The 13,239-nt window shown below is 32.1% G+C and overlaps 1 protein-coding gene across 1 annotated transcript in view; it reads left to right on the top strand.

Annotated features, from left to right (window-relative positions):
- Positions 1 to 13,239, top strand: part of STXBP5L (syntaxin binding protein 5 like) — a 360,126-nt gene that overhangs the window by 252,884 nt on the left and 94,003 nt on the right. Inside the window, exon 19 of the mRNA XM_039248873.1 lies at positions 11,923 to 12,074. Within this exon, the coding sequence (XP_039104804.1) occupies positions 11,923 to 12,074 (152 nt within the window). The remainder of the gene's footprint in view (positions 1 to 11,922; positions 12,075 to 13,239) is intronic.

Raw genomic sequence — 13,239 nt, 5'->3', positions numbered from 1 at the left:
CTGTGCAAGGGCCATGCAATCTACCAGTGTACCTGTAGCAGTTGCAGCCCAGCCACAATAGAAGTAATACAGAACCCATATAGGGGACACACTGGAGCACCTGGTTCTAGTGAACAGTGAGGATTGCACTACTGGGCCACACAGGAAATCTTCTACTTAAGGCCTTTCCTTCACAACTGGGAGATATAGCTGATCTACCTAATATGTAGAAACAAACAAAGTGAAGAGATTGAGGGTTATGTTCCAAATGAAAGAACTGATAAACCTCAGAGAAAGAACTAAAGGAAACTAAGATAAGGAAACTCTGATAAAGAGTTCAGAATTTCAGTCAGTAAGATGTTCACCAAACTTGGGAGAAGAATAGCTGAACACAGTGAGAACTTCAACAGAAAGATAAAAATATTAAAAAGAGCCATTCAGAGCTGAAGCATACAATAATTGAAATGAAAAATACTTGAGGGAATCAACAACAGATAAGATGATGCAGAAGTACAAGTTAGTAATATAGAAGACAGGATATTGGAAATCACTTAGCTGAACATCAAAAAGGAAAAAGTTTTAAGTGAACAATAGTTTAAGGGACCTCTGACTCGTGATTTTGCCTCAGGCTGTGATCTCACAGATTGTGGGCTCTGAGCTGTCAGGCTCTGTGCTGACAGCATGGAGCCTGCTTGGGATTCTCTCTGCCTCTCCCATGCTCATATTCTCTCTCTCTCTCTCTCTCTCTCAAAATAAACAAACATTTTTTTAAATAAAGGCAAAAGTACATAAAAAATTTAATTCATGAAATAATTGCTGAAAACTTCCCTAACCTGAGGAAGGAAACAGGCCTTCATATACAGGAATATGAGACAACGCCAAACAACATGAACCCAAAAAGGTCCACATTAAGAAACACAATAATTAAAATCTCAAAATTAAAGACAGAGAATTTTAAAATCAGCAAGAGAAAAGTCACTGGTTATGTACAAAGGAACCTTAATAAGACTATCAGGTAATTTTTTAGCAGAAACTTTGCAGGCCAGAAGACAGTGGCATGTTACATTCAATGAGCTGAAAGCAAAAAAAAACATACCGCCAAGAATACTGTATCGAGCAAAGTTATCATTAAGAATTGAAGGAGAAATATATAAAATTTCCCAGACAAAAGTTAAAGGAGTTCACCACCACTGAACTGGCCATATAAGAAATGTTAAAGTGACTTCTTTAAGCAGACAAAAAAAGGCCATAACTAGAAGTAAAAAAAAAAAAAAAATTATGAAAAAAAACCACAGGTAAAAGCAAACATACACAAAGGGTAGTGGATCAACCATTTATGAAGCTAGTATAAAGGTTAAAAGACAAAGTAATGAAATCAACTATATCTGTAATTAGTTAAGGCATACATAAATAAAAAATATAAAATATGACATATACATAAAATGTGGAGGGGCAGAATGAAAATGTAGTTGTCAAACATGTTTGCACTTAGGCAATCATCAACTTAATACAGACTGCTATTTACTTGGGATGTTTGCACTTAGGCAATCATCAACTTAATACAGGCTGCTATTTACTTGGGATGTTATATATTAACCTCATGGTAGACACAAAGCAAAAACCTATAATAGAAACACAAAAAATAAAATAATCCAAACATAATGCAGTCATCATTCAGAGGGGAAGACAGCAAGAAAATAAGAAAGAAACAGAGATGAACTATAAAAGCCAATAACAAAATGGCAATAAGTACATACCTAGCAATAATTACGTTAAATATAAGTGGACTAAATTCTTCAATCAAAAAACATATGGTGACTGAATGGATATGAAAACAAAACCCATCTATATGGTGCCTATTAGAGACTCACTTCAGACCTAAAAATATACATAGGCTGAAAGTGAAGGGATGGAAGAAGATATTCCATGCAAATTGAAGTAAAACTACTGGTGTCACAATATTTATATCAGAAATGGACTTTAAAACAAAGATTGTAATAAAAGAGAAGGGCATTACATAATTTTAAAAGGCTCAATCCCAACAAGAGGACATAATAATTATAAACATCTATGCACCCAACATAAGAGCACCTAAATATATAAAGCAAAGTATTAATATAAGTAAAGAGAGAAATTGACAGTAATAAAAAATAATAGGGAACTTTACTACCCATTCATATTAATAGATAAATCATTCAAACAAAAAATCTAAAGCAAACAGTGGCTTTGAATGACACATTAGACCAGATGGACCTAACATACTGTACAGAACATACCAACTAAAACCAGCAGAATACACATTCATTACAAGTACACATAAAACATGTCGAACATAGATCACATGTTAAACCATAAAAAAGTCTCATTAAACTTAAGAATATTGAAATCATACTGAACTTCTTTTCTGACCACAATGGTACGAAACCAAAATCAATTACAAAAAAGTAGAGGAAACAAAAACAAAAAAGTAGAGGCTAAAAAACCTGCTACTATACAAGTAGGACAAGAAAGAAACCAAAGAGGACATTAAAAAATGGAGACAAATGAAAATGGAAACACAATAGTTAAATATCTTTGGGATGCAGCAAAAGCAGCTCTAAAAGTAACATCTATAGCAATACAAGAAACAAGAAAAATCTCAAATATACAATGTAACTCTTCACCTAAGGGAACTAGGAAAAGAAGAATAAACAAAACCCAAAGTTGGTAGAAGGAAGGAAATAGTAAAGATCACAGCAGAAATAAATGGGGAAGGAAGGAAGGAACCAGGAGTTGATTCTTTGAAAAGATAAACAAAATTAATAAACGCTTAGGAAAACTCCTCGTAAAAAAAGAGAGGACTCAAATGAAATCAGAAATGAAAGAGAAGTAATAATTCACACTACAGAAGTACAAGGATTTTAAGACACTACTGCAAAAAAAAGTATGCCAGTAAATGAACAACATAGAAGAAATGGATAAATTCCTAGAAATATACAATTTGAAGTGTAAATGTGAAAAAAATAGAAAATATGAATGGACCAGATACTAGTAATGCAATTAAATCAGTAGCCAACATAAGTCTAGACCAGATGGTTTCACAGGTGCATTCTACCAAACATTTAAAGAAGAGTTAATACCCATTTTTCCTCAAACTATTACAAAAAATAGAAGAGGAAGAAAAATTTCCAAACTCGTTCTCTAAGGGCAACGTTATCCTGATACCAAAACCAGAAAAAAACACTACCCATAAAGAAATCTACAAGCCAATATACCTGCTAAACATTGATGCAAAACTCCTCAACAAAATAATAGCCAATAAATTTCAACAATACACTAAAAGGATCATTCACCACAATCAAGTGAGATTTATTCCTGTGGTGCAAAGATGGTTCATTATTTGCAAATCAATCAACTTGATATACCACATTAACAAAATGAAGAATAAAAACCATATGACTATCTCAATAGATGTAGAAAAAACATTTGACGAAATAGGACATGCATTTATGATAAAAACTCTCAACAAAGTGAGTTTAGAGAGAATATACCTCAACATAATAAAAGCCATATGTGAAAACACACAGCCAAAATTATATTAACAGTCAAACACTGAGAGCTTTTCCTCTAAGATTTGGAACAAGACAAGGATGTCCACTCTCACTACATTTATTCAACATAGTACTGGAAGTCCTAGCTGCAGCAATCAGACAAGAAAAAGAAAAAAGACATTCAAATTGGGAAGAAGTAAAACTTTCACTGTTTAGAGATGATATGCTATTGTATGTAGAAAACCCAAGGGGTGCCTGGATGACTCAGCTGGTTAAGCATTTAACTCTTGATTTTGGCTCAGGTCATGATCTTATGGTCATGAGACCAAGCTCCACCTGGGGCTCTGCTGGGCATGGATCCTGCTTAGAATTCTCACTTTCCCTCTCCTTTTTCCCCTCCTCCACTCATGCTCTCTCATTCTCAGAAAACAAAAACCCTAAAAACTCATTAAAAACAACTAGAGTAGGGGCGCCTGGGTGGCTCAGTCGGTTGAGCCTCCGACTTCAGCTCAGGTCATGATCTCATGGTTTGTGGGTTTGAGCCCCGCTTTGGGCTCTGTTCTGACAGCTAGCTCAGAGCCTGGAGCCTACTTCAGATTCTGTATCTCCCTCTGTCTCTCTCTGACCCTCTCCAGCTCATGCTGCCTCTCTCTCTCTCTCTCTCTGAAATAAATTTAAAAAATTAAAAAAATTAAAAAAAAATAAACTTGAGTAGGGACACCTGGGTGAGCTCAGTAAGTTGAGCGGCTGACTTCGGCTCAGGTCATGATCTCATGGTATGTGGGTTTGAGCCCTGCGTAGGACTCTGTGCTCAGAGTCTGGAGCGTGTTTCAGATTCTGTGTCTCCCTGTCTCTCTGACCTTCCCCTGCTCACGCTGTCTCTCTCTCTCAGAAATAAATAAAAAACATTAATAAAAAATTTTTTAAATGACTAGAGTAGATAAATGAATTAAGTTGTAAGAAACTAAATTAATACACAGAAATTTGTTGCAGTTCTGTATACTAATAGCAAAGTAGCAGAAAGAGAAATTAAGAAAACAATCCCATTTGCAACTGCATGAAAAAGAATAAAATACCAGAGAATACAAAGAATAATTTAACCAAGGAGGTAAAACATTTGTATTCTGAGAACAATAAGACACTGATAAAAGAAATTGAAGTGGATTTGACTTGAAGTGGAATTGACTCATGGGTTAGAAGTGTTAATATCATTAAAATGTCCATACTACCCAAAGTAATCTACATATTCAATGTAATGCCTATCAAAACACCAGGAATTCGAACATGTCCTCGTAAAATTTGTATGTAAGCACAAGAGACCCCCAATAGTCAAAGAAGTCTTAAAAAAGAAGAACAAAGCTTCAAAGTATCACAGTTCTAGTTTTCAAGATATAATATAAAAGCTATAATAGTCAAAACAATATGGTACATGTAATAGAAATAGACACATTGACCAACAGAAGAGGATAGAGAGCCCAAAAATAAACCCATACTTATATGGTCAACTAATCTGTAATAAAGGAGGCAAGAATACACAGTGAGGAAAAGAAAATTTCTCCAAAAAATGTTATTAGGAAAATTGGATGGCTAAATGGGAAAGAATAAAATTGAATGACTTTCCTACACCATACACAAAAATAAACTTAAATGGATTAAAGACCTCAATGTGAGACCTGAAACTATAAAATTCCTAGATGAAAACAAAGGCAGTGATTTCTTTGTTATCAACCTTAGCAACATTTTTCTGGATAAGTCTTCTCATGAAAGGGAAGCAAAAACAAAAATAAACTATTGGGATTGCACCAAAGTAAAAAACTTTTGCAAATGAAAGGAAGCCATCAACAAAACTGAAAGACAACTTACTGAATGGGAAAAGATATTTCCAAATGATGTATCTGATAAGAGGTTAATTTCCAAAGCACATAAAGAACTTACATAACTCAATAGGAACGAATCCAATTTAAAAATGGGCAGAGGACCTGAAAAGATGTTTTTCCAAAGATGGCCAACAAACACATAATTAGATGTTCAATAGCACTAATCATCAGTGAAATGCAAATCAAAACCACAATGAGATATTGCTTCACTCCTGTCAGAATGTCGTACCAAAAAGCCAAGAAATAACAAGTGTTGGCGAGGATGTGCAGAAAAGGGAGCCCTTGTGCACTGTTGCTGTTAATGCAATTTGGTGTGGCTACTGTGGAAAACAGCATGTAGGTTCCTCAAATAATTAAAATTAGAAACACCATATGATCCTGTAATTACACTGCTGAATATTTATCTAAAGGTAATGAAAATAAAAATACTATTTCAAAAATATATATGCACCTCTAAGGTTATTGCAGCATCATTTAAAATAGCCAAGATATGGAAGCACTCTAAAGTGTCCATCATTAGATGAATGGATAAAGAAGATGTGACACACATCATACACACATACACAATGGAATGTTACTCAGCCATGAAAAAGAATGAGGTCTTGCTCTTTGGGGCAACATGGATGGAACTAGAGGGTGAAATAAGTTTGAGAAAGACAAATACCAAATGATTTCACTTATGTGTAGAATCTAGAAAACAAATTGAATGAACAAACAAAAAAACAAACAATTATAAATACAATGACAAAAACTGGTAATTGCCAGAGGAAAGGGTGTTGATAGGTGGAGCAAAATAGGTGAATGGGATTAATGGGTGCAAACTTCCAGTTATAAAATAAATAAATCACCGGGAGGAAAAGTACAGCATAGGGAATGCAGTCAATAATATTGTAATGATTTTGTATATTGACAGATAATAACTACACATATCATGGTATGCACTGTGTAATGTATAGTATTGTTAAATCACTATGGTGTACACTTGAAACTAATATGACATTGTATGTCAACTGTACTTCAGTTAAACAATAATCCATTTTATTCAGGTATTATCTATAATAATTGTTTAAACAGAATTATTAATATTAAAATAATAATTTCTTTGCACAAGAAAGTTAATATGGGACAGTTAAGAAATTAAATTAGACTTTTAACTTAGGTTTTAGGTTTTAAGATATGCATAACCTACAACAGAACTGTGCAATAAGTCTTTCTGCAGTGATAGAAATGTATTATAATCTGCGCAGTCCAATATATTACTGCTAATCACAACGAACACCTAAAATGAAGCTAGCATAACTAGGAACTGAACTTTTAGCTCTATTTAAGTATAATTAATTTAAATTTTCCTTTAAAATTTAAAAAATTTCAATAAAAAAACATAGTCTTATCATTATTTTTACATGGTGGTATATCAGGTGGAAAAAAAACAAAGCTATTTTTAAGACAGAATTATTAAATCAATAATTTCCTAAAATGTATTTGTATTTGACTACAAAGGTTATCCGAGCTTTTTATCCTAAGCTTATAGCAGTAACAAAACTTACAAGGCATTTAGAAGCAAAATTTTGTTTTTTTTTCCCCCAAAGCCATTGAACAAACTCATATTTAAACCTATTTTTCTGAGTTGCTACTTTTACAAAGCAATTTCTTAAAGCATCGCCATATTTAAAGATATGAAAAAGAAATATGTTTTTTAAATATTTTATTTTTTTATATTTCTATATATCCATAAATTAACATTGTTTATAAATGCCTAATTTATAAAACAGGACGCCTGTAGGATTTTCAGGGACTTTGTAATGTGGACTTTTATTAATTTCTATCTACAAATATATTTTGTACTTCTAAAATAGAAAAGCTAATTAACTCTTAGACAATTTAGGAGCTAATTTTGATATAAAGCAGATTTAAGATAGATGTTGAGCAATTAAAGAAACAAAGATGAGATTAATAAAAATTATTTTTATTATAAATTCTAAGTCTTGAAAATATGTTCTTGTTGATTGATATTTTCTTTTGAATTTCCTTACCAACAAGATATTGGAAGAAAAAAATCTCACCTTTTCTTCCCACAATGAAATCATTTTCTCTTTCAGGTAGGTTAACTAAAATATCCAAGATTTAAAATTTTTTTCTCTATTGTTCTCTTTCTCTCCAGAACATTCTTAGGGACCAGAAACTATAACTCTGTGTAATTCTCTCAGACTGTCTTTTTGGTAGTAATTTAATTAACTAAATATTTATTAGTATTACAAATGTTTTATTGAAGTATGAATATAAAATAAAAATCACCAATTTTAAGCATGAAATATGAGTTTTGACAAACATGCAAGACAATTATAAGTCATGTAACCACCAACAAACTAATTATGTAAAAAGGTATCAATCACCTCAAAAGATTCCTTCATGCTTCCTTCATTCAATTTTTACCTCTTCCTCCAGCCCTTACAATGACTGCATTTACTCTAATTTTATATAGAGTCATAAACCATAAAAATAGTTTTGTGTTTGTTTTCATTCACTTAGCATAATCCTTTTATGTTTCATCCATATTGTGTATGTATCTGTGGCTTGTTCCTTTCGTTGGTACATTATCCATTACGTGGATATACAAAAATGTATTTATACATTCACCACTTGATGGAAATTTCAGTTGTCTCCAGTTTGGGGCTTTCATGAATAAATTTGCTATTAATGTGTAATATTTGTGTAACATTTGTTTACTTTTTCTTGGGTAAGAAAGAATAGAATGACTGGGTCATATGGTGAATTTAGTTGACCCTTGAATGACACAAGTTTGAACTACATGGGTCCACTCATACATGGATTTTTTTCAATACAATTATGTAAATATATTTTCTCTTATGATTTTCTTAGTAACATCTTTTTCTTTAGATTATTTTATTGTAAGAATATAATATATAAGACATATACAATATATATGTTCATTGACTGTGTTACCAGTAAGGCTTCCAGTCAACTGTAGGCTATTAATAGTTAAGTTTGGGGGAAGTTAAAAGTTATACATGGATTTTGACTGTGTGAGGGTAGGCACCTTTAAGCCCTGTGTTGTTGAAGGTTAACTACGTATGTTTATAAGATAAACTATTTTTTAAAGAAGTTGTATTATTTGTATTTCCAAAAACAATGCATTTTTTCCACATATTCAGTTTTTCCACATTACTCATTAATTCTTGACATTACCAATCTTTTTAATTTTATCTAGTCTGGTGGAATCAGTGGTTTTAATTTATATATTTCTGGTGACTAATGATGCTTGGCATCTTTTAAGTGCCTCTCACATTTGTACATCTTGTTTGGTGAAATATCTGTTCAAATCTTTTGCCTATTTTTTGAAATCAAGTTGTCTTATTAAGTTAATTTTCCTGTACTATGGAAGATAAAATTTTAAGAGTCAATTTTTTACTTATAGATATCTAATTATTTCGTATCATTTATTGAAGGGTATCTCTCCTCTGAATTCCTATAGCACTTTTGTCAAATATCAGTTGACCATTTATGTGTGAGGTTGTTTATGGCCACTCTTGTTTCATTAAAATTTATTTTTATCTTTACTTTAATACCAGCCTGTCTTGATTCTTATAACTCTAGAATATGTTTTTCTCCACCTTCTTAAATATCTGGAATATATATTTTTAAGCATTTTTAATATCTTTGCTACTTTTATCATTTATTTAATCTCTAGGTATGTTTCTGTTGATTTATTTTTTCCTACATTTAGTAGTCATGTTTTTTGAATTTCTTATATGCCTGCTATTTTTTATATAGTATTTTGTTGAATTCTTTTTAATAGTGTTGGTTATTTTTCTGGAAGGCAGTTATGTTCCTTAGAATAATATTTCTAAGCTTTTTTAAAGGTGGAGTTCAGAAGAGCTATTAGTTTATGACTAAATGTGTCCCCACTGCTAAAATGATACTACTGTATCTGCTTTTTTTTTTTTTTTTTTTTTTTTTGTCTGTTAGGAGATCTCAGCAGTTTGGCTGATAGTAACAGGAAATACTCTCAGCCTTCGAGAACTCTGAGGATTGTTCAAATTTTTTTTCTAGTGGTTCATTCTCGAGCCTGGGGGAGTTTCTTCACATGGATGCTCCAGAGAACCATTCTATAGATCTCTGATGTACTCTCCCTGTGCAGATCTCTTCTCTCTAGTATTTTACCTCATAAATTCTGACTGCTCTTATAGCATCTGACTCTGATCTATTTCTCCTCAATTCACTGCGACCACTGATCTCTCTGGGTGTGTTAGTTTCCTGTGCTAGTCTAGCCTGGGAATTCGCTGCTCCGTTCACTAAGTTACAACACTTAGTTTAAATTAAAATACCCAGATGTCTGTATTGAAATATTCTAAAATTTGGTAATAATTACACAATTCTAAATATATTTAACTAATAAGAACAAATATATTTTAAAAACCCACAAAACTGTACACCTTATTTAAATCAATGAATTTTATAAGTATATGAAATCTATCTCAATAAAACTATAAAAATAAAACAAAACAAAAAAGGAATACCTAGGTAAAGTTTACTCTGATTATTATCCTTCTCTCATCCTGTGTTGCCTTGTTGGACATTATGTGCAACCTGTGTCTTATATTTTGTACAGTTTTTTCTTTAAGTTAGGAAATTAAATCCAGTATTCTTACTGACTTTTCAACAATCATTGCCTGATCTCCCCAACCCTACGGTATAACTTTCTTGTATGCTCATTTTTAATTCAGAGAAAAATAATCATTCTGGTTGATTTAATACATTCTACTTTCCTATTTTTTTTTTTTGTCAGTATTGAATTTGGAACTCTATCACACTTTACAAGCCTCGAGATATTAACTTGCCATATAGTATGTAACATGTACGATATTGTATTTATTTATAATATTAGGATCAATTCTACTTATGTATGCAAAATTTTCAAAGTACTTTAATAACAATTTTCTGATTTTGGTGCTCATAAAAGCCCTAAAAGTAGATAAATCTAGAATTATAATTCTCATAAAGTAAAGAAACTAAGTCCTCAAAAGGTTCATTTATTTTTTTCAAGGTCACATAACCTGTAAATGATAGAGATGGAATCTGCTGACTTTTTAATTTTTTTATGTTTATTTTTGAAAGGGAGCCAGAGGGTGAGCGGGAGGGGGGCAGAGAGAGAGGGAGACACAGAATCCGAAGCAGGTTCTGAGCTCTCAGCTGTTAGCACAGAGCCTGACACAGGGCTCGAACTCACAAACCGTGAGACACTTCACCAACTGAGGCACCCAGGCACCTCTCTGCTGACTTTTATAACAATGTTTTTTTAGTTTCCAAAAGTATGTCTTATTGGAAGATGTAGAACTCTATGTGAAATAGCAAAACATCTCATAGGGTAGAACTTTTCATTTATTGTAAGGAAAGAAGGCTATGTGGTGGAGTGGCAAGAATCAGACTGAGAGTAACCCAATGATTTCTCAACCAGATTCAGTCTAAGTAAGAAAACAGCACAGAACTTAGATGAAATGAGCAAAACAACAGTCATGCAGCTAGTGTTTATTTAGTTTAGGGAACAAAAAGCACAAATTTACAATTGTTTAGCTAGAAGGCATGTTGTAAATTGAGAAAAAGAGAATTTGTGTAACCCTAATAGTAAGGCTGACCAAAATGCCTGCTTAGTTCTAAGAGCTGTTTTAATTTCTCAGGAGAAATAAGAAATTAATCAAATGGTATTTGTCTTTTAATAAATATGACAAAAAATAAGGACAAAATTAAAAAAACAAGAGAGAAATCTTTAATTTTTTGTGAATGAAAATTATATCTCTATATCTACTATGGTGTCAAAACCTTAGATACAGATACTTAATTTTCATGTAAAACTTTTGTGTTAAATATTTACTGTTTAAGAAGAGAAATAATTTAGGGACACCTATCTGCTAACGTGGCTCAGTCTGCTAAGCATCCAACTTTGGCTCAGGTCATGATCTCGTGGTCCGTGAGTTTTGAGCCCGGCATGTCTCTGGCTGACAGCTCAGAGGCTGGAGCCTGCTTCTGTTTCTCCCCTTCTTGCTCTGCCCCTCCCCTGCTCATGCTCTTTCTCTCTCTCAAAAATAAACATTTTTTAAAACTTTTTAGAAAGAAGAGAAATAATTTGGAGCTTAATGATTATAATTTTATTTTTAAAAGGCGTCTAATTACATACCTAAGTATCTATAGCTATTAAAGTATGTCATTTCTTGATCTATTTCCCCATTGCATAGCAAAAAGATTTTAAGATTCTACTATAAAAACATAAGACCAAGTTAAAGAGCAATTGGGTAATCACTACTTTAATAAAATTGATGATAAAATATGACTGTATAATATGACTGTTATACAAGGTCACTCCATCCTGTGTAAAAGCATGGTATCCTTCCTGATACTACACCAATCACGACCTTACCTCCCCAGCCCTAAGGCATTACTTTCCAATTATGTTTAATTCAAAGGTAACAATAATAATGATTACTGTGATACATTCTAGCTGCATATTTTCTTTCTCTCAGAGTTGCATTTGGGAACTGCAATGGGTTGGCTGTGGTGGATTTTATACAGAAGACAGTACTGTTAAGCATGGGGACCATTGACCTATATAGATCAAGTGACCTATACCAACGTCAACCACGGTCTCCTCGAAAAAACAAGCAGTTCATTGCAGGTAGGAGATAAAACAAAATGGTTATGAACTTGATTAGTTCATCTATTTTCTTACCTTTAGATTTCTTATCTTTCTTCTGTGATGCTATTCAAATGCATGGCAATATAAAGTCAACATAACTTACAATACTATTGGACAGATATATAGTGAAAATCTTTGAAAGGATAAAGGAAGTGTTTAACCTTCAATTTGCTGCCAAAGTTAGGGAACATCTCAAGTTTCTTAGGTTGAATTCCTAAGAAATAACAGAAAATAAGAAGTTATTAAAAATAAAAATGCTATGAAAATCAGGCTCTGTAGTTGAAAAAATTATTTTCAATAGTTGTGTTTTAACAGGATAATTTCCTTTTAATATCTCTTCTAATATTTAAAAATATAATTTTAAGTATTTCACTTTTAATTATTTAAATTACATATTCTAGCTGTCACCTTTCTTTATTGAATGGTGATTTTCTTAGAGGTATTTTCACAAATGCAATAAACATTATTAACTAACATTTTAAAATGCTACTGAAAGATAACATTTTGCTTGAAAGGAATAGTAAATTTGTATAACTATAAAGGAAAAATATGTAAGGTTAATTACTATATACTGCCAATTTTGGGATGCCAAATTATCCAAAGTTCACTAAAATTTCAGTATTTATCCAAATAGTTGGCTTTGTAAACGCTAACAAAATTTTACATATTTTCTGTCCACTGACATACTTTAGTTGATAAAAAAAAAATCAGTTGAGCTCAAAGATTTGCTGATGGAAATGCATCGAAAGTATTATGTGTTTAGTTCTTTTAGATTTGGGAGTTTTTTAAATAATCAATTGATTATTTTAAAAATCAGTTGGTTATTACCTTATTAAATATACTCATGTAAAGAATATTTTAAAATAAAAAGAGAACATTATGATAGGTGTTATTTACTAAATAGCAAATTTGCTGAATTTAACATCCAAATGTTATAATAAAAGAAGTTTCCTTTTAGACTAATGAAAAATTAACTTGACATACTGAAACTCTCCCCTTTGTTAACCTTTTTCTTTTTTAAAAAATAAGCATCTGCCCTTTCCACATCGCTAATATAGACCCTTTTCAGGAGCACAAAAGTTCTCCTTCAGAACATAGAAGTCTCTTTGTTTCCTGTTAGTGATCCCAGCTTTTAGCAGTATTT

Source organism: Hyaena hyaena, unplaced genomic scaffold (genome assembly GCF_003009895.1).
Source record: "Hyaena hyaena isolate Hyena2069 unplaced genomic scaffold, ASM300989v1 scaffold_321, whole genome shotgun sequence".
NCBI classification, from domain to species: domain Eukaryota; kingdom Metazoa; phylum Chordata; class Mammalia; order Carnivora; family Hyaenidae; genus Hyaena; species Hyaena hyaena.
Note: the sequence above shows the minus strand (reverse complement) of the source record. Positions and strands in the feature narration are given on the sequence as shown.